Source organism: Psittacula echo (genome assembly GCF_963264785.1).
Source record: "Psittacula echo genome assembly, chromosome: 1".
NCBI lineage: Eukaryota > Metazoa > Chordata > Aves > Psittaciformes > Psittacidae > Psittacula > Psittacula echo.
Window position 1 is genome coordinate 136,976,456 of NC_137735.1, and position 26,847 is coordinate 137,003,302.

A 26,847-nucleotide genomic window follows, 5' to 3' on the forward strand; every position below is an offset into this window, starting at 1 on the left:
AGCAGTCTAACTAGCTAGAAAGCAAGGACAGTACAGGCATTAGCAGCTCATTGTCTTTGATGGTCTGTGAGCGAACTCAAGGCTGACTTGCACTACCTCTTTGAGAGAGAAAGCGGAATCTATAACTGCTTCCCAAGCCCTCTGCTGAGGCTACCTGTGGCGTGTTTTTGAGCAATGGGTATTGTATCTATCCATTAAAGTCTTACGCAGAGCCATTTTGTACGATTTAAAAAAACAATTAAACCAGCCATGATTTGCACAGAATAGAAGATAATTTATTCTTCTATCTCTCTGCTGAGCTATCCTGTTCTTTTGCACATACAACATGAGTGTTTGTTACTTCCTTCCATGGTGAACATCTAACTTCCGGCTGCTTTCTGCCCAGCGACTGGAGTGCTGCAGGTGACTGGGAGAATTGACCGAGATGGCCTTCCGCTGCAGCTCCATCCTAACATCTCACTGACAGTCCGGGTGGAGGACAGTCCCAGCGGTGGTCACGCAAGCGAATTGGAAATCACAATCATTATTGACGATATCAATGACAATCCACCAGAATGCAATCCTTCTACCTTCAGGTATCGAGGCTCTTCATTGCCTTAGTGCTGCCTTGTTGCCCTGGACCAGTGCGCAGTCTAGGGCACATCAGCTAGGGTTCCCATACCTACAGCTTGAATGGGCATTCATCATTAGCCTTTAAAGGTTAGAGCTCACTCTAAGAGTCTTAGGGCACGAAACTCAGTTTCCTGATATGTTTATACTGAAAATTTGAACTAAAATTATCTGTGTATACTCAGGTAATTTATTTATCTCTCTTTCAGATACCTAAATCCTTAGGATATCAGAACCATGTATTAGAATTACTTTTTTGACCTATACATATCCATGCTCCTCCTTTCTTTACCCTATGCTAAACTGTGGACAATCATTCCCCAGGGAAAGCTTGCTAGTCAGTTCTGCAGTTTTATTTTAAACTTCCTGATCTTCTCTTCTAAATCCCCCCCTGTGACCTGCATGATTTTTGTCTAATGCAATCTGTAAGGTCTTCAGAGCTCAGATTATGTCTTGATGTCTGTCCTCTGTGCAGGGTAACTTAGTCATGGACTTTGTTATTGCTGTGAATGCCCTGAGGCCTTTGTGGTGATCAGGTAGTTTGTATTTGCAGATGAGGACATAACATTAACTCAGTTTTACAGATTAAGTGTGTCATAGAATAATGGAAGTAAAAATTGTCCATCTGAAGTGTTTGATGTGCCTGGGCTCTGATCTTTCAGAGTACGCTGCACTGCGTAGTGCAGTTCTTCAGGTGCACTTACGTTAGTTTGATGGTCCTGCAGATGAAAATGCAGCATCTCAGGCCAAGTACTTATGCAATGGGGAATTCCCAGTTAATGGGTATCTGTTTAAATTGCTTGCTCACTATCTAATAGAAATATCTTACATTTAAATCACATACTTTTACATACTGGAAAGAGGAGAATCCAATTCTTCAGAGTGCTGCTTAGTTACAACACCCATGACAATAACACAACAGTCTCTTGGTGATTTAGTAAGCTAAAATTTTGATCTGAGGGAGGCAAAGAACTTCAGGGAAAAAATGCAATCAAATCAAAGAACTAGTTTTATAGGGATTGCACAAGGTAACAAAATCAGGGCTTAGTGGTATTTCAGTTGGTTCTTCATTTTCTTGTGTTTAATTCTCTTGATTTAAAACAAATAAATCAACACCCTCTGCCCCCACTCCCGTGTGCATCACAGAGACCCTCACTATCAAGAGCAGGGCCAGAAATGCTAGTTTCGTGAAACAACAGAAAGGTCCAGCTATTAGTTAAGGAGAAAAGAATGGGCTTCTCATCAGAACATTATAACATACTGAAGAAATGAATGTTGTAAAGGTGTTTTTTAAAGTACTAGTTATTAATGGAACTAATATTGAACATTAAGATCTCGTGGCAGCTTCTGAAGTTTAGCTGAATTTCAAGTTTATGGTTTGGATCTGGGTAAATGTTTATGCTCTGCCCATTATAAAGGGCTGTTGTCCACCACAGCATATGGATCAGATTCTGGGTTGTTTCATCAACAGGATTTAATGTAGGAAATAAATAGAAGTTGACTGTTAGGCGTGCGTGTAATATATGAGGAGTTCAAGAGGAGAAGTATAATTTGCTTTGATGGGAAATGTGTTTGTTTTTAACAGGAAAGAGGCAAATGAAAATACAGCTGCTGGGACATTCCTTCTTGAACTTAGAAATTACTGTAAAGATATTGATGTTGATCCATCAAACAATCGATTTGATTTCACTGGATTATCTGGGTTTGGAAGCAATAACTTTGCTCTGGAGTCCACTGTGTCTGGGAGACTTGTGGTCAGTTGTTTTGTGGTTTTGCGTTACATTGTCACACTTCAGAAGTCAGCTTCTGAAATATTGTAAGTTCTTTGAATTCACTGTTTGTACAAGAAAAAGAGAATTCCTATAATTCATTCCAGAGTAAGTATGATGTGGAGAATGACTATTTTGACTGGGTGTGAACTATGTACCCTTTGATAGGATGCTTTTTAGGATGCTTTCTATGGATTCTACAGAATTTGGTGAACAGAGAACTGTTTTCTCCAGATTTAAATAAATGTGCTAGATATGATCGGAAAAAAAAATATCTTTTTTTAGGGAGTGTGAAGCACCAACTTTGATATGGATAAACAGTGAAATGTGACGCAGTTTCATACCCGTTTATTCATGACAAACTGTGGAGGATCCTTCCTATTCAGCATGAAGAAATGAAATACTTGAGAAATCCCACATTCACTGACTACTTCCCAGCTTTGTTGGTCAGAATTTTAAAACCACTTTGAGTGGTGAATTTTCACAATAGTGTAGTGGGATTTGCACTTGTGTGATTTTGCATGTCAAAATATGTGTATCTTATGCTGATAGGTGCTGGCATATTTGCATTGGCCAGACACCCTCTCAGCTGCTGGCCATGTGCAATGGTGGTTGTTCTGTTGCTTTAAAAAGAACCGTGGACAACTACAGGAAAATGGAAACATAACAAAAGATAGACATTCTGTCTGAAACGCAGGATTGCTACTGGAGCAGTAAAATGATTTTGTATGGCTTACTTTAATATTAGATCGGAGGTATACATGTCAGTGAGTACTGCCCTTAGCTGCTTCATCTGATAATGTAAAAAGCATTTTAATTCCTGCACAGGATACAGTTGTTGTCAGCCCTTTGATCACTGTGTATATGTAATATAACAGGCTATCTGAAGTGTTCTGTTCCTCCAGGAATTTCCCTGTAGATGATCAACAGTGGATGGCTGTGCTTTAGTCCTGCTGCCCCAGAGTTTACGAGGCTTCTACTAAAAGACAGAGAGTTCAAGAGATTAGGATTTAAATCTGCGTGAGGCACCACTTAGTAACAGCTTGGTACCTGGATAAACACTTGTGGCTGAACCTGATGCCTTTAATACATGTCTGCAGGCATGAGCTCAAGGAGTAACTATTACTATTTAGCAATATCAGATTCTTGTTGAGCCAACAAAGGGCAGAGTAAATAGCCAGCTCATTACATGAGCTTTGTATTAACTAGGTAAAAGGGCAAACCCCTATGATCCAGATGATAAAACTTCCTGCACTTAAGGAGAAGGAATTTGTTGGCAGGAGGAAAGAGTTTTGTATTTTCAAGAGACACCAGAGTGTGAACATGTAGAAAAAGCCTGAAATTCAATCCTGTAATTGATTAATAGCCTGTATTCCTCCTACAAAGCAATTCTATATATCCAAGGGGGAGGAACCACACTTACAAAATGCTGAAAAAAGTAATTGCCATCATGTGTGTTGTGACTTTATGTAAGGAAGTATAACTACAATTGTGTTTCTTTTCAATTTAGATGACTGAAAGTATTGATTTGGAAAACCCAGCTAATCTAGGAGTTGAAGTTTATTCATTGACTGTCAGGGTGCAAGATATTGCCTCTCCTAACTATTCAAGCAAGTATCCCTTTTACACTTCTTTTGATATTTTCCTGTACTGTAACAGCATGGAGAGAGGAATAATACCATATGTATTTTGAATATATGCATGAGAAAATTCACAGCCATACTTAACTATGATTTAATCTTCTGTTATATTTCCAGATATCATCCACATTTACATCAGGATAAAGCCAGTGAATGAATTTTTTCCAGTCTTCAGTAATTTGTCGTATGTATTTAATGTTCCAGAAATTACTAAAGGTACTGTAAGTAGGATATACATGATAGAAATAATGATGTCATGTTGATAAGTACCTTTTTGCTTTAAATGGATTTTCATGTATTTGGATAAGGAGAACAGCTCAAAGTTCCAGTTCAACCAGGGTCTCACCATACAACCACCTACTACCCTTAAATAGACAAAACTGGCAACAATTCCAGTTGTACAGATGGAAGCTGAGACACAGACAAATTCAGCAATGCACAAGAAATCTGTGACAGAGCCAGGAATTGAACTCAGATGTCTTGTGTTTTAGACCATGTTTCTGATCTTGCTAAATTAGCCTTTTGGAAGCACTGCAACAGTGCAAAAACCAGTTATTGACTGACAAAGATGAGTGAGGACTCCCTTGCCCTGGGTATGGTGCAGGACAGTCACCCAACTGTCCCCTCAGGCCCAGCTCACCTTGGGTGCAGTGGGTGCCCTGAAGATGGGGTGAGATGGGAGTGCTTGCCTGGGCAGGCTGCACTCAGCCAGGTGCAGCCAGAGCAGTTCCTCATGCCCAGAGCCGGGGTCCTTCACAGTCTTGCAACAGCCCAGGACCAGCATCTGCAAATGCGGCTCTAAAACTGAATTTGCTGAACCTGTTCACATCCTTGGCTCCAATCTCAGCACCTTCCTGTCCCATGGAGAGTCCTGCAACTCATGTGTTTGCAGAGAAGTGCCACAGCACCTTGATGCTTTGGTAATTCTTGTATGTCACCAGCCAGCTCTGTGCTGCGCTGCTCAGTGCACAGAGGAGCCAGCACAGGAATGGAATCTTCCCTAGCTTCAGCCTCTTCCTCATATGACCTGGTCTGCCAAAAACAGGCCTTCTGCCCCAGGACCTCGCTTATTGTTTTTATTGTATTTATTGTATTGACTGAGGAAAAAATTGGGAGGTACATTAGATATATTCTGGGTAAATCTTGATCCTCATTCTGAACTTTCTAGGGTCATAGAAAAAAATTGAAGAGGTAAAGGACGTATGGGTATCTCCAGTCCAACTTGTGCTCAGAATGAGGCTAGTTTCAAAGCTAGATCAGGTCGCTCAGGGCCTCATCCAGTTGCATTTTGAAAATTTCCAAGGATGAAGACTCCACAGCCTCTCTGAGCCTTGTGCCAGCTGAGCAACCTTCATTCCAGATAGTTTTACCTTGTATCCAGCTGGAATTTTCTGTGGTGGCTTGTGTCTTTTCTCTATTGTCCTTTCACTGTCCCCTTCGTAGAAGAGTGTATCTTTGTCTTCTGTGTTATTGCCCTTTAGGTAGTGGATCACAGCAATTAAATCCTCCTTTGCCTTCCCTTCTCCAGCCTGAACAAGCCCAGTCCCACCACCCTCTCCTCCTGTGTCCTCTACTCAACCCTCCCCAGCCTTTTTTAGCTTCTCTCTTGTACCTGGGCTCTGAGGCTGATCACAGGTAGCTTTATGGTTGCTAAGCAGAGTGGATTAGTCACTTCCCACCACGTGCTGGTAATACACTTGTTAATAAAGCCCAGTATGCAGTCTCCATTCCCCAAGGGTGTCCTGATGGCTCATGTATAATTTGTCCACCATGGCCGGGGGTCCATTCCTGTAGAGCTGCTCCTACTCAGTCAGCCTCAGCCTGCTCAGATGCATAGGGTTGTTCTGGTGCAGGACTGCATTTGTCTGCGCTGAGCTCCATGAGTCCTGTTGGTCTCTAGCTCCAGCCTGCTGGGCCCTTCTGAATGGCAGCTCTGTCCTCCAGCGTGTCCAATACTGCCCCAGGCTGCTGTCACTAACACACCTACTCCCATGGCCACATCACCGAGGAGGTCATCCAGCTGCATCGCTGCTCATGAAACTCCAGGAGATTTAGCAGTCAGATAACCTAGTATCTGCTTGAATTAATCACATTATTATGTCCAGGGTGAGCTTAAATCACAGGTGAAGGCAGCTGTGGCTATAGCCTGCAGACCTGTGGGCTCTACGGTGCTTCTGTGTCCATTTGCTAAGCCAGGAGGCAGGAGGTGGTGGAGAGGAAAAGGCATGCTTCAAGCAGCCCTGCCATCGCGTCCACAACCTCCTCTCCTTTGCCATGGGCAAAGAAGCAGCCCCAAATTTCCAGCCCTCACCCTGAGCTCAGTTTTCTTCCATCGCTGGTCAGGATGATCCTGCCAAGGTCCACAGGTCTGCAAAAATCACTCCTGCCAGCCCCGTGGAGAAACCCTCATCAGCCACTGCTGAGTACAGCAAAGCTGCAGCTGCTGTGGTGAGGCATGGCCTGGGAGCGAGCTGGAGAGACCATGGAGGCTGGGGCAGGAGGGGCTGGCTCCCAGAGAGATCTGCCTGGCCAAAGATCCATGGCAGCCCTGGATCCTGCAGCAGCCAAACTGCCAGGAAAATGAGGAAGGCTAAGGGGGGACAAGGAGGCACAGGATGGCCACTCAGCAGAGGACCCTGACCTTCAGGTGTTAATAACAAGTGTCTTGCATTGCTCAGCAGCCTGTTGTTCTTGCCTGACTTTTATTTCTATGGTACATGAATGGAGCTTGGCATTCTACACTGTTTCCCAGTGGGCATGATATGGTAGATTTTGTAGCATTTCCTATTCTCTGTGTGTCTCCTCATACCACTGACGTGTATCTTAGCAAGATAACACTTGAAACCCATCTGTGACATGGATATGTCTGTAAAGCTGTCTGTGTCAGCCACAAAACTTTGCTGGATGCTGAGACTATCAAGAGAGAGAATATGTTTTCTTCAACTCAGTCTGCCTTTTGTTTAGGGTTGAGTTGACATTAACAGGGTGCTTGCTATTGCTGTACCAAACAGGAGCCAACAGTTTGCAGTAAGACTGGAGATCACAGGGTCACGGGGAAAAAAAGTAATGCCAACCCTTGATTTACATCCTCCTTCTGTCTTCCTCTGTGCATGTAGACTGTTCATCCTGTATATCCCCAGGCCACGTGGATCTACTTAGTGTTGAATCAATGTCTTCAGAGATGGGTGTGCACAGACCTATCCCTGTTCTCACAGTTTACAGCACTGTCATTTGTAGTTTTCTTCATAAATGCTCAGCATGAAGATAACTCAAACTGCTTTCCAGACACCTCAGAAGGAACAGCAGCATCTGCTTTCAAAGGCAGACAAAGAGCCCTGTTCCTCCAACCAAGCTAGAGCTCTGGCTGCAGCAAGGTGTTGGTGCAAGGGCTCAGGGTAGCCCTCATGAGCAGAGAGCACTTCTGTTGTGGTTCTCTGCAGACTCCTTACATTTTGGTATTTATTGGTAGCAGGCAAGCCCATACATGTGGGAGCCATAGCACAGCATGGTGAACTAGTATTTCTCACACCATTATGTGAGAAATGGGATGAAACCCTCTAAAACTTTACTTTTTGGGAGCTGAAAAACTCTAAAACAAATCTTTAGTTCAGTTTCATCAAGTTTTAGTTGGAACATGTACTCTGTATTTCGTTTTCCTTAAAATGTTACAGAAATATGCATTTTCTGTCTCTCAGTTGGGTCTGCCATTGGAAGAGTGAATGCCAGTGACAAGGACTGGCCACGCAATGTCATCACTTATTCCATTGTAGCTGGAGGAGGCACCAGGAATTATGCAAATATCTTCTGGATCAGCCCAACCAAAGGACACCTAAAGATTTTAGCTAGGTTAGACTATGAAACAGCTCAGAAACACATTCTCACAGTACAGGCCTCAGACCAAGAGAAGACTGCAACTGCATTTGTGAGTAAACCCACTCCACTTCTCCCCTTTTATCTACATTTTTGTTTCTTCTTCATAGCAAGAACAGTAAGACATCGGGCAAAGCACTGTGGTCTGTAAATGGCCAGTTCACCCCTGCACAGTCATATATTAGAGAAAAAGAGCTGCCCACGACTCTTTATTCAGAAGAAAATATATAGCCAGTATGTTCACAAAGGTATTTTGTAGCTATTTCAAAGAATCCCTGTGTCCTTCACGTACAGACTCCTTTCTACTCCTTTTCACATCTTCTTCCTCATGACTGCCTCGCATCTCAGTTTTGCATATCTCTCGGGGTGGGAGGAGGGAGATATGGATACTAGGCCTGCTTTCTATTCAAGCCAAGCACCACCTATAGAGATGCTAGGTGAGAGGTACTTAAATCTCTTTATCACCTATAGTATTTTGAGGTGATGATTAAGGAAAATTCAGCATCAGGAGCTTTTAACAATGACAAGTTTACCTGTTCCCTTTTAAAGACCAATAGGCATTAGAGGAAAGAGCTTTGAGAAGAGTAACTGTTTTCCTTCAGCCAGCTAATCCCAGCTAGCATTAAGCACTTCTGATGCTACCCGGGGTATTACCAGCATTTCTCTCTCATTGGGAACAGTCTATAAGGAGTCTTCCTTCTTTCCATGGATCATGTTTGGAATTATTATTAAATATACTAAGAAGCCTAGCAAATGACCGTGAAGCAATTTTAGAGGCTTGATAAGAGGTTTAATGAATATGTGGCACTACTATTATTTCCCATTTTAGCTATGACACAATTCAGGTGATTCAAATATTCAGACACATCAGCTCAAAACCCCCATGGTTTTGGAAGATGGTTCGAGTTGAGGAACCTGTTTCCAGAAGAGTGTTGATCACAACAACTGAACGTCAAATGATCAGAGACATCTTCTGGTAGAAACTAGACTGGAAAAGAGGTTCAGTGCTCTTCAACTGCTGTTGATAAAAACAGCAAAATGGGCAAAGCCAAAGAGTTACTGAAGTTAATAAAATTGTGACTCAGCACAGTAGATGTGGTTCAGCTTGCTCTTTTCTTTCAGGTAACTGTCAATGTTTTGGAAGTAAACGATGAAGAACCAGTTTGTTCACCCAATTTCTATTCATTTCAAATCCCAGTCAGCTTAGCTGTTGGGACCAATATTAATGGCTTCAGGATTGAATGCCAAGATCGTGATTCTGAGCCCAGGTCTTTCCGTTACTTCATTGATGAAGGTACTGTGTAACGGTGTGTGAGCTGGGAGCAGTGCAAAAAATTAGGGAATGCTGATGGTTCACTTTGATGTGTAAATAAAAACCTAGCACAGTTTTATGTCCTGCTTCTCATGGTGAGCTAGTTGTGATCCACAAATTCTGCTCATCATTACTTTACTGCTTACCCAAAGAGGTATCTCTTCACAAATGCAGCAGTAGTACCTACACACAAACCCATACAAAGTCTGTGCTTGTATTAGTAAGTAAAGGTCTGACCACAGGTCCACTTTTGGCTGTATGGACATGAGCTGTGCCATGCAGTTGGCCTCTGAGCCATGGAGCATCCCATGGCCCATTTTGTGTTGTACAATAGACATGGCCTTCAAGGTCACTTCAACTCTGAAGCTCCATAGGGCAACAAAATCAAAACCAAAGCACATTTTGTGCCTTTTCATAGCTCTGATCTCTTGTATGTGTGGTCTGCTTGGAGCCTAACAGCAACTGGCCTACCTGCAGCTGCTGTATTGATAGAAAACAAAGTCTGGGGAGCCTGCATCACTGCCTCACAGTACGGTACTGCCCCACACAGACAAAGCCCTGGAGGCAATTAATGTCCCCAGATCATTAGATCTCTTCTGGGGACCTCTTCAGAGGCCTCCACCTCTGGCTAGAGGGAGGGGCTATGGAGAAAGGCTGGAGGGGCCTCTGGTGACAGGCAGAACGAGCCCTGCAGCCATGTAAGATCCTTACCCTAGCTGCGTGCTGCTGCTTCTGAGTGCTTTCCTGGCTGCAAGGACAGGTCATTCAGGTGACCTCTTGTGTGCTCTATGTCTCTGAAGTGTTTCCACAGCCTCCTCTCAGCTGCATCCCTATAAAGGGTCTTATTCTGTATTTTAATGCTTTTATGATTGTATTGTTTCAAATTCTTTTATATGGTATGATCAGGAAGATCTGGGAGCAATTCTCATCAATGACATTTCACCACACAGGTGGATAGTGATCCATAAGAAGTTGTCAGCAAAACCAAATCTTTTTCCACACATTTACTTTAATGTGCGATTAAAGTAAAGTTTTTGTGCTTTGCTGTTGTTTTTTTGCAGGCAACGTGAACAATCATTTCGCCTTTTCACCAAGTGCCGGCTCCAACACATCGCGGCTGATTCTTGCATCGAGGTTTGACTATGAAAGTGGACTTGATACAAACTGGATTTACAGACTGCGTGTCTATATAACAGACGACAATCTGTTATCTGCCAGGGACAGAACTACACACCTAGTTAAAACTGGAACGGTGACTTTAAGCCTCAGAGTTATCCCAAACCCAACTACCCCCATTACCACGACGGTAAGTTCACTGAAATTTATGTCTAGTTCTGCATTTATTTTATGGACTAATCTCCATAGAGTGAACAAAAGAGGGTAGATGTATGCCAAAGGAGAGCAGAAGCCTACAGTGAGTCCAGTCCTGGGAAATGCTGAGCTCTGTGCTCTGATGTCGAAGCCAAAGGTGGTTGATGTACTTACTGTCATGAATGATTGGTCCCAGGTACAGAGTCGTAACATATGGTTTGTATTTCAGTTTCTAAAACAAAAAGGGCAAGTAGCCAAAGGACTGGGCACACTGCCATTACCAGGCAACTGGAAAGTTAAAGACTTTGGCAGCTTTATTAATAAGGAAAGAGCAGGGGTTAACCTTTGCCTGGAACCTTAAAATTACCTCATGCATTTTGTACTACCTCTTTTTTTATTCATAGTTACTCACTCCCCCAGCTGCCCTACACTTCTATGTGCTTCTTTAGCAGTGGAACACATTAATCTGCGGCTACCAAAACTGAAATAGGCAACAACAACAACAAGAAATCCTCATCACTTGGAAAGGGCTTTTTTCCATCCTGGAGGCCACCATCCCATAGAACCTTGAGCTGCCTGTCAGGAACTGAGGCAGTTGTGCACAGCCTCAGCATGCTGTTGAGCTTTCAGCAGGTTTCAAACAGCAAATCCAGGGGGGTGAGATGGGTCTTTCCTGAGCTCCCTGCCCACATGGTGGTCCATAGGTGAGCTGAGGAAGCCTGCACAGCTTTCAGCAGCCAGGGTGGGATCTGTGGAGCTGTGGGCTTATGTCCCATCAGTACAGTCTACCCCTCTGCACAGCCATCCCAAGCAAGCTCTGGCTCACCAGTTTAATTCTGGAGATGATTTCCATCAGGCTGGTGCAGGACATGAGGGGAGCTGGCTTTCATCCTGCCTGCAGAGGCAGCACAGCCTTAGGGTACAGACCCTCTGTCCCCACCCTTGTGCCAGTCCCACCTTCATCCCTTGCTGCACCAGCTCATCCACAGTCCATTCATTTTCTGCCTGCCTGCAGATGGTATTGCCCTTTTTTTCTCTTGCATGCAGGAATGAAAACATGAGTGTGCTGGTGAAGGGGTAAAAGAGCTATTCACTGTAAAGTGGTCTGGATCTGCTAGGGACTACTGGTAACTAGCCAGAACCAGAGGATCCTGCAAACAGCACATGCAAGTCTGGATGCTTTGCTATGAAAATGCTTAAATCCAAACTTGCAGACTGATTAATAACCCTGTTATTATCTAATGCTCTGCTGGGAAGGAATAAATGGTTTTCCCACAGCCTTCTCCTCCCCCTACTTGATGTGGAAATGAAAAGTTAAGCTGAATAACAAAACTTATTCTATATTTCTTCCCCATGCTTTACCACAACTACAAACAGTCTAGACCACATACCACAGCATTAAATCTGCCTCCCCAGAGATATCAGCCTTCCACTTTCAGTCTGTTTTCCAGAAGAGCACTTCCATTATAGCAACTTCTCCCAACACTACTCCTTACACGCGTTCAGTGCAGCAACTTGATAAATCAGATGCTGGAAGGCTGGTAGTGTAGAAAAGAAGCCGTGTCACAAAACATCACTTGTGACTTCAGTTCCGGTGAGGATGGAGCTGTGGTGTGATCTAGAGATTATCTGAGAGTTTCTCTAAGGGTTGGATGTACTTTTTTTTCAAGGCTAAATAGGTCATTTAAACAGGAAAGAAATGGGTAACACTACTGCATTTCATACACAATGTGATTACAAGTATTTTACAGAAAATCAAATAAAACCTTCAGCAGACAATAAAAACTATTAGTACCACACTTAGGAATGACCCAAGTAGACCAAATGAGTAATTTCTGATCCATGTGAGGATAGTTTCATGATGGGACTTTAATGAATGAGTTGCTAGCACAGTTATACACCAGCTCAGAGATGTGTCTTCTGGCACTTGGAAGATGTGGGAGATTGCAACTGCTCAGGAAGTGTGGTTTTCCTTTCTGGAACAAGTCACAGGGTAAAAAATTAAAAAAAAAGGGAGTTTTATTTCTTTTTATACAATAACCCAATTCCTCAGGGTTCAGCCCCTCTTACGGAGCAGACTGAATGATCGCTGCAGTGAAGATGACCTACTTCCAGTTTTGCCTTAGGTAACAAGAAACCATTATCTTGGTAATGGCAGTATTCCCTGAACTTGCACATCCTTCAACAGTGCACTCACCGCTTCTCAGGCAACCTGAGGCTTTTACACCCCACCATGGCATGCTTGTTTTAATATAAGGCATGGAAACGTGATCTGGAACCTCTTTGCATCGTGGGTGGGCTCCATTTCACCTGCCTTTGGCTGCTTCAGGAGCTCTGTGGTCCATCTCAGTCATCTGAGCAGCCTTGGCAGTCAGTAGGCAGGTACCTGGGATGAATCACTGTCTCCAGCAGATGCTATCTCTCTGCCCATCATCTGCAGAGCCCTGGGGCAAGATTGGGCCAGGTGCTTGGGTGCGTGTAAGTTCAACCAGATGAAAGGTGCTTTTGGTGTCAGTTACCTTACAAGTATGCAGCCTTGAGGAACTTTTCCTATCTTGTTTTAAAAGCCTGGCTTCACTCTTGTGACAAAAAGGGAAAACCTCTACTCCGGATCAGCGTGGTACGTGCCATTCGTCATCACCCTGAGCAGCTTGCTGCTCCTCGGACTGCTGGGCTACCTGGGCTTCCTGCTGGCGACCTGGGTCCGTACCCACTGCCCTCCGGCAGGCAGAGCACATGGAAAACCTCTGTGAGTCCTCCCAATGCCATGCTGGGGAAGCACCAGCAATGACAGAGAGAAATCAGGCCCATCAGCCATGAGGAATAGATCATAGCGGTGTGCCCTTCGTTGTAGTGAATGCTATTGCCAGCTACAGTGATATTCGGTGTTAATGATATGAAATCAAGGAAATATGTCCACGGCATTTTCTTAATGAATTTACTAATGTTAGCATTAGCTGAAGGTAATAGTGGAATTCACAACTGTAATCTCAAAGGGCAGCTGTGCTTGTGAGGTTCAGTCAGAATCTGAGTCTGACTGTGCTGACCGAACATACAGAAGTTTTTGGTTTGTATTTGGCTCCCACTATGAGGGAGCTCCCATCTAGGTAGTTACTGCATGCATTTAGATCCCAGAGTCTTTTCCAAACCTTGGTGCTCATGCCAAATTCTTTGTTCTGGCAAAACCTCTGCAGATTTCCTGGAGTTTTACCCAAGCCTGTTGCACGGCTCTGGCCCATTAAGTTTCACTGTATCTCTAAGTGCTTGTGCTTGGCAAAAGCCATGGAAGCACCTGGAACCAGCTCTGGTTCAGTGTGGGAAGCAGCAGAGAGCCCCACTGGCTGCCTTCTCAGTGGGCTGGAGCCAGACTGCCTCTGAATTGACTTTTTACTTCACAGAACAAAGGTAAGCAGCTCTTTAAATGGACTAGAATTAGAAAAGAAGGATTTCTGTAAGTATTCTTAGGATTTGGAACTACAGTTATAAATTATAGTAAACAGGTAATATATAACTGTGATTATAATTTGAATGGTGTGTGAAAGGAAGTTAGCAATTTGTGATAAAAGTGACAAATGAATCTAGCAGCGAATAGCTGGCTATTGTTATTATTTGTTAATAGAGCAAGTGATTCATCAGGAACCAGGCTCTCCCATTAAAAAGCAATTTCAGTATTTTCAAACACATTTATAACCTTTCAAATATTTTAAAAAGGTATTATCGGAGCACATCAGATCCAAAAAATTGACCTTCCTCCAAGGATGGAACAAGATGACAATGTTTGAAAATATGTATTTCCAGATTATATAAATCCATCATGTTTTCATCAATAAGACTTTATTTTAATACCATCACTTCTTGGGGAGGTGTTGGAGCAATGCTCAAGGCTGTTTTCCTGTTTGAGAGCAGCATTAAATGATTCAAGCCTTCAGTGAAAGCAAAACCAGAAACCAAACCAATCAAGCAAATCCCAGAACTCAAGAAAGCACATTCTTTTTGCCAAATAAAAGAGAGCAAAGCATGGTATTTTTATGTAGGCAAAAGTATGAGATTTTCTAACTACACTCTTAATCTTTTTCTCATTACAGGATAAATGCTCCAGGTACGCACCTATTTTCTGTATTTTCCTACTTCACAACAAAACCTTGTTTACCATTTGATGTAGAATTTGTAAATCCATTTCTAGATAAATAAATTTAACCTAATACAAGAATACTGAGATTAAATAACACTGGCTGATTATGGGAGATCTTCCTAAGTGATTTCATGGTCTTTAAATCTATTAACTATTAGGTAAAATTCAAATTCAGAGTTGCCAGGTATTCTGGCATGGATGCAAAAGAATTGCTGTTGTTTTCACGTGCAATTCATATGATGTCAAAAAATAATCCCATCCCTCTACAGCTCCTTCAAGAGTCCTCTCCACTCTAATTCCCTGTTCTCTGATCCCTTCATTTTCTTCCTTGACGTCATTAATTCATGTACCTGAAGGTTTATTTTCAAGTATTGGTGCTTTAAAGGGGTTTGTATAACTTAGCAGGGGCATAAGCTGAACATTAAAAAAACAGAGTTTTTTTTTAAAGCAGTCTTGTTCCTTTTAGTCCCATTAGCTTTCTGCTAGCAAGCACAGCTCATATGGGCTCAGTAAGACCCTGCTTTTACAACTCCCCTTCTCAGTCAGTATCTCCCAGCTTGACAAAAACGCATGACTAACAAAACCCAACAGAATTAGCTATTCTCTTGATTGCCCAATTTGAGACATTTCAGCATTGGCTGGTTTCCAAAAGAATGGATGCTTGGTGCTTTCTGGAAAACTGGCTCCCAAATGCTGGGCAGCAAAGGCCAGACAGAAAGGTTTCCCATCGGTGCTCAGGTTGAGACCCATCTGCAGCTCTTCGGAGTATTGCCTGGTTGTAAATCCTGTTGATGGCTAGGCATACAGTTGTCTGAAGAAAGGCTGTAAACACACTGGCAGCGAGCAAGCAAGAAGAAATGATAGCAACTAGTTGGGTATCATCCACAAATCCATGCTGTCGAGATGCCCGTGGCACTGCTGCTGTATTTGTTTGCATGTGGGATCAGTTAATAGTGTGGTAAATTCACATATAACCAAACTGTTCTTCGATCTGAATTTTATTTGACTGGATCTGCAGCATTTCCCTGTTTTGCCTCCAAGTGCATGTTTGAGTGCACAAGCTTTACAACTACAAACATTCATTGGAAAAAAATAATCCACATTTGTAGTTCAAATATCCCCAAAGTTGAATTTCTCTATCTGTCTGTATTACTTAGAAAGGGAAATTTGTTAAAGAAACCATTGTTATTTATTCATTACTGAAGGAATAAGACTTTTCGAGGCTATACTTTTAATTAGTCATTGGCAACTGTGGTTTCTCGCTCCAAAATACTATGAAGGAGTTCACTTTTCAAATAGTATGAGGGATCAGCCTTTAAAGAGAAATAAGGCTCACTTGAGATGTCTCAGAAGTTGAATACCAAGAATTTCCATTCTTGGTACCGTGTACCAAGAGGAAATCTTGGCTTTAATGTCTCTAGTCACTGTCAGAGAAATTGTATCTTTACAATGTGTATTTTCCTTTCTGTAGAAAAGAAGAAACCTAAGAAAGATGTGGTTGTGGTAAGTACTGCCAGCCTCAAAACAAAACCTAGTTTTGTCCAGCCCCATCGTGCAATCCGATTGTAGGACTCTTTTTATGAAAGGTGCCTGTTTTCCAATGAGAACGTAAAAATGATAGACAAGGAAAACAGGATTGCCTCCAAATGCAAAACACTTCAGTGCCCCAACTGGCCTCTCTTTGGAGGCAACACTGGGCGTGAGGGGAGCTTATCTGTGCTGTACCCCCTTTGCTCCCAAGTGCTGAATTCTCCAGCTGCTGTGGCAGCCCTGTATGTGAGAGGCCAGAGAGGCTGTATGCAGAGCAGGAGACTCATTGCAGCCACAGAGGCAGGAGGACAAGTGCCCTGATGGCAATGTTGCACTGCTGTGTTACCACTGACCTGTACAGCTAACCCTGGCCTGCCTGAGTGCAACCAATAAGGTACATAAGTGTCCCCAAACTGTAAAGAGTTTGGTCTTCATAAGCTGTTTGCAGCAAAATGCCATAGTTAATTCCACTTAACACGTTTCTTTGCTCCTTGATCTTGGGGCTCCTTTCTTTTTCACAGCCATAACAGCATAAAGGCTGCAAAGCACTTCCATTAGCGTACTCTCCCTCCCCAAGCTCTTCAAAGAGGGGATTCCCAATCCCCCTCTGGGTGGAGGTGACCCTCTTGTGGTTACACACATGGAGGTATTTAGCATGTCAGACCTTACTAATTCTCCTTTGAACATCTAGTGGCAACACACTACACCACAAATGGCTTTTGTTGCCAGTTTTGGTTAAGCCCAGCCTACAGGAGTGCAATATACAGGTCATACAAGTCCATCTCAATCCATTTAGTTCACCATCTCCAAGTCACTGCCCCTCCTTCTTACTTAACTAATTCACAGGATTCATTTCACCTTTGTCTCTCTTCACAGACAATGACAAAGCTAAACACTGTCTTTGATGGTGAAGCCAGAGACCCAGGTAATAAAAAGCAATTAACAGTGGATATGATTATTTGGCTGGAAACCAGATTAGTTGATTTAAATATGGTTCGACATTTGCTTTTCATATTTCAGGTTTGCTGTTTCCAAGGAGAATGGGAGCTATATTTCACAGACAGTGAAAATCAAGACATTGCCCTACTAACATTTCTAATGGTAGAAATTCTTATGGCCTTTGAAAGCACACATTTGATGGCCAGATTATTCACTGCTCCTCTGCTAAACCTGAATGTATGGGTCTGCAATAGGAAGGTGGGAGGAGAGGAGGAATTTGCTGCAAGCCTCCTACTCGAATGCTGTCATGGCTACAGGGTTTCACCCTTCCCATGTCTGTAACTTGGCCAGCAGATTAATGTAGCTGCAGATGTACTGACTTTGCCTCTTAAACCTCTCCCTGGATGAGGGCAGGTGGGAGAGTTATTTGCTCCTGCTCAAACCTCCTCTCTTGCAGCAACAGTGCATTCCTGCTCTTTGTTGGGGAGGAAAACATCACTTGTGGGGGAGGAAAGGGAAGATATTTGCTTTTAGGTACAGTTGTGGTGGCATCAGTTACTGAGTGTCACCAGGCTCCAGCTGTTAACTGAGATATACTTGGCTAACTCTGAATATATCTCATTAACCAGCGGGGAAAAGTGAAATTCAGGTGAAAGCTAGGAAAACCAGGATGAGCCAGGAGCTTTGGTGCTTATCCCTTTCCCGAGTGATGGCCACTGTGCTCTGCAGCGGGTTCGTTACAGAAAAGTGTTTTTTTTTCCTAGGGGTTGATCTGCCTTACCTCATTCCCCCTGAACCACAGCCCCTGCGCCTGAGCCCTGTACCCTGGTGCTTGGCCTGGCATTAGGGTGCTGGCTCCCTGGCATGGAGAAAGGGGAGCTGGTAAAAACTGAGACAGTCAGTCAAAATAGGTCTTTAACAAATAGATCCAAAAATAGGTCTGAAACAATAGGTCTAAAAATTATCCAGAAGAAGGCAGGCTTCGACTCTAGGCTTGGATTCATCTGGCTGAATGTCCACACAAGTGCCTGTACCTTGTGTTTCTTATTAGCTAGCTTGGAGCTGCCAGATGCTGTGAGCTAATGGGAAACACCAGGCATGGGGACTTCAGTAGAATCTGGGCAAACAAACGGGACCCTACTGTGCAATTAAACCCATCCACAAAGCTGCTCAAGGCCACTTTGGTCCATGTCCAATCCCACCTGCTATTTATAAAGAGATCTGGAGGGATGGGCTCCAAAGTCTCTGCTTTTTCCTTGTGTAACTGCATTTGTAATATATTAAACATGGATGTTCTCTGGGCTGTTGCAAGAGCCGCATCCTGGTGTTTGTTTAGGAGAGCTGGTGGCTCCCTTCCTCAACAAACCTGGCCTCAGCACCAGACTTAAGGATATCTGAGCCCATCTGAACTGCCCTCCAGAGCCTGGTGTTTGTGTCGTGCCTGACATGAGCATTGAGCTATTACACAGCTTTGTGGTGTCAGCAGAGAAATGTGTGATGTGCACTCTCCCCTTCCTGGTTCGTCCCAAACCCTACAGGATCAAGTGTCAGCGGTTTGGAAATGAGATTTAATTGTTCCCAGGATATCATCTGTGGAATATGATTAGGAGGGATGGTCAGGAACTGCTTCCTGATCTGGGCTGCTTTAACCTGCCCACCTTGCAAGCAGACAGAAAAATAATATGTAAAGAGATCCAGTTTCATCTTTAATTGCTCAAATTGTGTTGATGTGTCAGAAATCATTAATTCTGATACAAACTGTTAGCATGTAGTAACACGAAACCACTGTTTCTTTTCAGGCCTTAATGGTCTTTTGTTCGTCTCATATTAATAATGTTTAATTACAAAGAAGTGCCACTACAGCTCCTGATTCTCTGTTCAGCAGGAGACGGTGATTTAGATTGTGAGGCAATAGCACTGGACACACAGCAATTTTTCCACCTATCTCTAGGCACTAAATGAACTGAGGGATAAGACACTTGCTTTTAATGTACAGGTACAAATCCATAAAATCTGAAGAGGGCTAAAAATCTTTCAAACAAGAAAATGTAGCTAAACAACCCGAATTTAACAATATTCTGTTTATATGAAGTACGTACTTACGCAAACAGAAAATAAGTAGTATTCACTCTGTTAACGACAATGTGCACATTAAGCCTGGAAGAAAGTATTTTGTGCAAATGGAGAAGCAACATATACAGCCAAAATGCACTGGGGATCCTAGATCTCCCCTGAGCAGCCACCACAACACCCAGGTCCCCACTCCGGCTTGCAGGAATGAGGCTTTCCCTCTCAGGGCTACCTCCCCAACTCAGCTGACATTCCAGGTGCTTCATGTTTCTCGTTTCAACCCCATCCTGAGGAGAAGTGTCATGTCTTAATCTGCTGAAGCAGGAGTGATTTTAATCACTTGTCTTTTCTCCCTTACGAGTTACTGGCAGAATGTATGAATTCAATACACAGTCGGGGGCTCGGAGGTGGAAGAAGAGCAATGAGGCCCTTCAGCCAGAGCCAGCCCTGCAGATAATATCCAGTGCCATGGATGACAGTGGCCAAGGGACAGAAAGAGCAGAGGCACCAAGCAAAAAAGAGCCTTCAGAGAAGAGGAAAGAGCTGACTGCAGAGACAAAGCCAGCTTCCAGGCTCACAGGAGGGCAATGAGAAACACGATGCGAGGATGGGCTGAAATTGCAAAAGCAGAAAGAGGACCTGAGGACAGGAGGTTATCCTCACCACCCCCCGAAGCAGGTACTGACCTCCTCTCCCAAAATGAGCTCTGTGTTGCCAGTAAGCCAGCCTTAAAGCAGAGTGCATGAGACTCCAAGGCGCCTCCCAAATGACCTCTGCTCTGAGCAGCCAAAGAACCAGATGTGATTTTCTCTCTCTGTATCTCAGCTGCAAAACATAAGGTGCCCATTGCTGCATAAACTGGACCCAAAGGCAGGATGAAGCCAGACTTGCCCTTGACAGGTGCAGGTAAGAGTGAGAGTCAAGGGGAGGACGTGAAAGAGGGAGAAGAGGAAGCAAAAGCAGAGTCATGGATAGAAGCATTCGCTGTTCCTGGGCTACAGCCACTGGCAGGTTCCTTCTGGAAGAGCTCTGCATCCCCAGACAGACATGGCTACGTCCTCTGACTGCCTTTGGGGAGGGCAGCTTACACACAGACATTCTTTCTCAAGCAGTGAATGGGGGTCTTCTGTCCCTGCTGAGCAGCAGAAAGGGTGAAAAGCACAACAGAGTTGAAAAGCTTTCTGGTAAAAGCTAAAAACATTTCTTCTCATTCAGTATTTTATTTCAGCCCTCCCTTGCCCTCCCATCTTGCTGTAGTAAAGACCATGGCTTGAAAGCAGTTTTAGAGTGGAGAAAACTCAAAGCTTGTTATGGTATTTCAGGCTGTCATGTCAACGCTTTCAGCTTATTTATCTCTTGTAATGCTAGCAGCATTCAATATCTTCACCTTTGGTATTTCCACTGGCATATTTAATGTTTAACAGAATGAAGTGGAACACACTCAAAAGAATAATGACAGTAAACACATGGGGTGAAATAATCTTTTCCAAGTGTGGGCATGTATAATGTAAGTGCTGCCTAAGAACCTGATATAAACCAAGCAAACTCTACAAGAATTCAGAAAATTATCTTAATCTGAAGAAAATGAATTATAAATAATGACTGAATACTCCATGTCTTGGCTTCTTTTCTTTCCTGATTACTAAAAAGTTTTTGGCGGCAAGGTGGCAAAAGAAAATACTCAGTTGAAGTTGAGCAGGGACAGTCAGTGAATTTTTATCCAATCTGTCACATACATTGAGTTTTGTGGTACAGCAGAGGCCCAGGGTGATTTCACCAAGGGCCTTACTCTTTACAAAACCACCCGTCACAGTGCTGCAACTCTTTGCTGTGCTCCGAAGGAGTGGTTTGGCTCAGGAACAACTTCTCTTACAAACACCAAACCCCTTCAGTCAAATGCCGATTCATTGTGCAATCAGAAACCCAGCTGTCATGAACACCACAATGATAGAGATAGGAAGGAGTGATTGATACTTTCTAAGCATGTTATCGGTTTACTGTGTCTGTGGCGGTTGTTATAGTGCTATTTAACCCTCCAGCACCAACAGGGCTAGCCCCACATTCAGAGCTCCAAACCACCATTGTTTGCATTCGTTTGCTGTAAACATGATAGGTTCAATTCTATGCAGGTGACACAGAAGTAACTGGCAGTACTACTGTAACACTGATCTTTCTGTCACTTTGACATCAAGCTGTGCCTGGCACATACATACAAATGTTAAATCTTTGCTATCTGAAGAAGTTAACTGCATTTTTTCATTATAGGAAGGCACAAAGGGTTTTGTATTTATTTTCCTGAGCATTCCTCTGGGGCAGCCACTCTGCTTCCTTGATGCCTCTCATAGTACTTTTGTGATTAAGAGATTATTACCTTTTTTTATGGGGAGGCAGAGACAAGCTGTAGTTTCAGCCAGGAAACCTGGAAAGAGATGGATAAAACCTCATCTTTCTTTACTACTGTTCCTGCTGCTGAACTGCACAAACTTCTTTCCTTTCTTCTCAGAAAAAAAAACCCCAACCCAACAGCATGTAACACAGCATCACAGCATGCTCTTAACATCCATGAGTGCAAGCGCATTGTCATGGCCAACACTGATGATGCCAGAGTCTCCCATAGCTGGCCAACAGCCGGGTTAAAAGCAACTACCCTGATGTTCATATACCCTTAAAAGCTACCCTTGATGTTCATATACTCTAACCTCTGACCAACTGGCAGCACCATGGATCTAACAGTTAACACTGCCCGGGATGCCTCCATCCAGTTGAGGTGAGTGTAGCTGGTGTGCTTAGCCTTTCACAGGGCAGGTTCAGCCGAGATAAAGCATCTTGTGAGTCGCATGCAACTTGCTGCATGTGGAAACAAGTGTGCTGACCATAACACACAGCTACAACCTTCGTTACCCACATTATTGCTTCAGTATGTGCAGTGCTGGTCTTCAGCTCCAACTAATTCTTCATCCTGATCTTCACTATGAAAGCTTATTTTGGCCATGCATGAAACTACATTCCTTTCTCAGAAGCTACAAAATCAAGCAATAACAAGGCTTTATGCACAAGCAGCTAGGTTTTCCTCTCAGCTGCCCCTACTACTATTGACTTTCCTCCTTGTGAATGAACTCTGGTCTCACTGAGCTGAAGCATAGCCATTCGTTTCTTTAGCTTGTCTTTGGTAGAGCAAAAGCAGAGAAGACAGAACTGATTGTCTTAGATGTACACCTATGGCATATTATATGGAACAATATATGAAAAGAAATTTTGAATATATGTAAAAGAAATGTATATTGTTTCATAAAATACAGATGATAATAGGCTGTGAAGTATATCTTTAAATGCTAGAAACCTCATCTAATTGCTAAACCAGCTTTTGTGCTTTTTCACCGAGGAGCGTCTTTGAGAACACAGAATCAGTGTTGAGCACTGCTGCTAGATGGGCTGAGAGCAAAGATTAAGGGCAGGCTCTAGACAATAAAAGCATTTAATTATTGGAACAATTAGCTAAGACTGTGAGGCCTTTCCATCATTTGAAGGCTTCAGAAGTCAAGAACAGCTGCTGTGTGCTGTAGAGGGTCAGACTACATGATGGGAACAGCCTCTCTAGTTTCAACAGCCCTGTTAGTCTCTGCATATAGTTACAAGGTGTGAACTGTGGTGCCATTTGTTTTAGAGGGATGACACCAATAAGCTGAGCTAGAAGAGGAAGAAAGGCAGCTGGTGGTTGAAGCAGAGAGGCTGGGGGCAACAGGTTCTGACCTCCTGCTGCCTGTTATACACTATGCGTTAATTTTATCCAAAGCCTACAAAAACCAGTGTGAGTTCTGCCACAGCTTTTGATTGCTGTGTCCACCTATTACACATCTCTGAAGTGATTTGAGACCTTTGGATTAACACTGCTCTGAAGTTTCAAGAGTGATTATGACAGACCACAGGTCACTTTACTGACTGAGTCTAGTTCCCCCATTATGATTATGTGTGATCGCGTTACCAAGGGGTTTTCTCCAAAGTGAATGTACTTCTAACACATAAATGCTCTGCTTTCATGTTGCTATTATATATAGCATTTGCAATAAACATCAGAAGTCTCAGCTTCTGGCCATGTAACTTCATTTATATCAGGGAATATAGAAGTGCCTATGCTGTATTTGTTCGTAGTGTCTGGGAGACCTACACAGGAGAATAGTTTCAGCTGCAGAGATGGAGAATGTCTGCTCAGGATGCTGCAGCGTTGTGACTGCTCACTAAGAGCAGGAGATGGAGCTCGGGCCTCCTCAGAGAAGGGGGGCCAGACAAGGGGAATAACACTCCTTCTCCGGAGCAAAGAATATAGCTGCTAGGTTGTTGTATGACATCCAGATTGCAACACCATAATGGAAATAACACTTTAACAACAAGTAGCCACAACTGCATATTGCACATGCCCTGGTTGATAGGTTGACTGAGATCCCTGACCACAGCAGGCCCTTCACAAGGCTCCAGTTGAAATGCTGATCACAGGCTCGGTGCCCGCTGTGCTCCATACACACACCTTGTTCGAACAAGTCACTGCAAGCTCCTCGTGTAGTCACAGGGGAGAAAGAGACACTTTGGGGGTGACTTACTGCAGAGCAGACATCCGTCTGGAACAGATCAGATGAACTGTGCCCTAACAGCAGCTCTTTCTGGCTGTCTAGATCAGATACCAGTGCTTGCACACCACACATGAAAAGTAGATCAGCTGAGCCTCAGCCCAGGTTGTTCAGGTGAGGGCAGGTCCAAGGCACCAGTGTCCCAGATAGCAGGGCACTGAGCATGGAGGTCAGCCTGGCTCTGTGGCCGCCTGCTCAGTCCCCACGAGGACATGCTTGGTTAGTGCTCTGAGGTCTGCAGGCTGCTTTCTGGGACCTGCCTTCAGGGTCATTCTGCATCTGGAAGCATGTTATGAGATATGCTTCAAAGCAGCCAAGTAAAAAGCCATGGGCTTGACCAGGAGATTAAACACGACAAGTATGAGTTTCAGTGAGATTCTGCAGCAAGCTCCATAGTACTGATTGACAGACACACTTGAAAACAAAGCAGATGAACAGATCTTACTCTGAATGTTAGCCAAGGATGCCACCGCTCTGCAGTTCTCTGGTACCAAACTCTAGTTGCCATAGGTCAATATACCCCCTGGGATTCAACTTCGAGGCAAGGTTCTTGATAAATTCCAGGGCTGGAAAAAAGCAGTTGTTGAGTGACATGGGCAAGGCAAGGCTTGGTCCAGCCATGCAGTTGTGTCTGATTGTCAGTTCATTCCCACAATACTAGCTGGGGCCACGCAGACAGGAGCGGCAGTGCCTGGATTAGCCCCCCTAGGCCCAGCACAGCCTGCCCTGCCCCAGGCCCACCCCCGGCACCCTGTGACAGTCAACTGCTTCCAGAGGGCCTGTGCACATCCAGTGCACATGAACCTCATGGAGGGTTAGGGGACTTCTGGATCCCTACCCTTGGCAGAGCTATGGGCATCCGAGCGGGGCCAGGCAAGCCCTGGGGAAAACAAGCATCAGCATCCCCCGTGGTGGCCTGGTCCCAGCCTGCTCCAGCCACATAGGCACCTGGAGCAGACTGCATGGCCTCCAGTCTCCTGCGTGCTATTACTAAAAGCAACAGCAAGGAAGGGGTCTCTGCCGCTGGTCAGTGACGAGTGCAATGACGACTCCCACCATGGCCTCTGGGCGCTGCTGACAAGAGGGAGGCAGGCGATGCGCTGCGTTTTAGGCCGGGAGACTGAGGCACGGGTTCCTCTGTGCAATCACGGTTGCGGCGTGTCCGAACGCGCCGGGCTGAGCCTCCATCCCGCCAGCCCGCACAGCCGGTACCGGAGCCACGGCGGCCAGAGACCCCCCAACCCTTCCGGGGCTCCCGACCCCTTCCGCGCAGGCCCAGGGAGCAGGGCCTAGGAGCTGCCGCAGCTTTGCCGGGGCAACACTGCCTCCCAGCGGCGTGGCCGGCGGGGGGCGGGCAGCGGGCCCGGGGAGCGCGGCTCCGGCGGGTGGGGAGCTGCCAGCGCTCCCGAGCCAGCCCGGGGCAGCGGGAGGGGAGGGCCCGGCGGGTGCACAGAAAGGGCACAGGCAGGAAGAACAAGTACACGTGAGGGAATAGGGAAAAGCTTGGCCATGAAGCACAGACGCAGTGCAGGCACAACCAGGAAGAGGGGATTCCGGTACGGGATTAATTTTCCCACGGACCACGCTGGGTCACTTCTGGAAAGATCAAGTGCCCTGTTTGCTGTTTCCTTTCTGCATTTCACCTCCTCACACTGAACTAAACCCGTTCCTTACTGTTTATGTAAGCAGCAGGGTAGATGCTCCTGTACTTCATCAACTACTCTTTCATATCCACGCAGGCTGGGTGCAGAGAGCAGATGGGAAGGGATGCTTCAGTGTTTCTCTGCACAGCCATGGACAGCAAAGCGATAAGGAACCATATTCAATCCATTTTCATATTGTATTTCTTGAATGACTCTCCTGCAATATCCAGCCTGACCACATCTTCCCACTTCATGCAAGCAGTATAACCACACTGACATCTACAGAGGAGGCTGAGCTGTCCCCATTAACTGTCAGCACCAGTGTTAACTATCTAATGTACCTGCTCTGGAACAGCTTTACAGATGTAAGAGCATGCAGCCTGGGGCAGAGCATTTATGAGATCAGACACCCCCACAATTCCAGGGAAACAGAAGCAGTTCGGAAGTTCCGTGACAGCACTCAAAGAGATCACAACAGACACCAGCTTCTGTCAGTGACCTTCAGTCAGAAGGTATTTCCTATTCCCTACGCCAAGAGACAACAGTATTTACTTGCTATCAAAGATTAAAAGGCAAGGGTTAAAATGCAGATATGCTGCTCAGTTCTGAACATGCCTGAAGAACTTGGACACCATGGTCTGTCAATCACTGCTCCGAAAGCCATCTCAGGTGCCTGGCACTTCTGAACCTGGCCAGAGAGACCAGAGTCTCAGTAGCATTCAGCGGAGACATACCAAGCTCAGTGATTTATCAGTGTCAGCAAGGAATTTCCCTAACTGCTTTATCTGATGCCAGAAAGTGTTTCAAGATCCTACCTATCCCAGTGGCTCTCGTCCCCTCCAGAGAGAAGGGGGAAGTCAGCAGAGAATTGATGTTAGTCTTTCTGTCTCTCTCTGGGTAGGAAGTCTCCATGGGACAACTGGTAGCTAACCTGTTTTAGTGTACCAGCCAGGACCAGCAAAGCTACAGGTTTTATACAGTACCTTATGCCCTTCTGCCCCCTCTCCCCATCACTGTTGTGCTCGACATGAGGGAGCCAGCTCAGGTGATCACTGAAGAGCTGAAGTAATAGATATTTCAGTCTAGTGTTTCAGCGGTGTTCTGACAGGTAAGACAGAACACAGACGGATGCTCCTAGGGATTTCCTCATGCACAGCCAGGGCTGAATCAACACAATGTTCTTACACGGTCCTGAAAAGAACCTGCCCCATCACTGAACCAGAAGGTGTTTTCCCCAAGTTAAAAGAGCACAAACTTACCCATTAGCAAAATAAAGCAGCAGCCACCCCCAGGGTGCCTCCAGCCAGACTTGACTGTATTCACTCTGCTATCTCTTCCTGTGGGGAAGATTCTTCATCCTTTCAGCTTTGCTAGCTGTAGGTCATGACGTGGTTGCGACT

General features: G+C 44.6%; 1 protein-coding gene across 1 annotated transcript in view; it reads left to right on the forward strand.

Annotated features, from left to right (window-relative positions):
* Positions 1 to 19,848, forward strand: part of CDHR3 (cadherin related family member 3) — a gene marked incomplete at its 5' end in the record, with an annotated part of 38,305 nt that extends 18,457 nt beyond the window's left edge. Inside the window, 12 exons of the mRNA XM_080623672.1 lie at positions 386 to 575; positions 2,195 to 2,363; positions 3,889 to 4,030; positions 4,136 to 4,234; positions 7,714 to 7,940; positions 9,011 to 9,182; positions 10,262 to 10,506; positions 13,079 to 13,260; positions 14,597 to 14,610; positions 16,115 to 16,146; positions 17,050 to 17,098; positions 19,544 to 19,848. Coding sequence (XP_080479798.1) covers positions 386 to 575; positions 2,195 to 2,363; positions 3,889 to 4,030; positions 4,136 to 4,234; positions 7,714 to 7,940; positions 9,011 to 9,182; positions 10,262 to 10,506; positions 13,079 to 13,260; positions 14,597 to 14,610; positions 16,115 to 16,146; positions 17,050 to 17,098; positions 19,544 to 19,773 — 1,751 coding nt within the window. The 3' untranslated portion in view covers positions 19,774 to 19,848. The remainder of the gene's footprint in view (positions 1 to 385; positions 576 to 2,194; positions 2,364 to 3,888; positions 4,031 to 4,135; positions 4,235 to 7,713; positions 7,941 to 9,010; positions 9,183 to 10,261; positions 10,507 to 13,078; positions 13,261 to 14,596; positions 14,611 to 16,114; positions 16,147 to 17,049; positions 17,099 to 19,543) is intronic.
* Between the last annotated feature and the right edge of the window lie 6,999 nt (positions 19,849 to 26,847).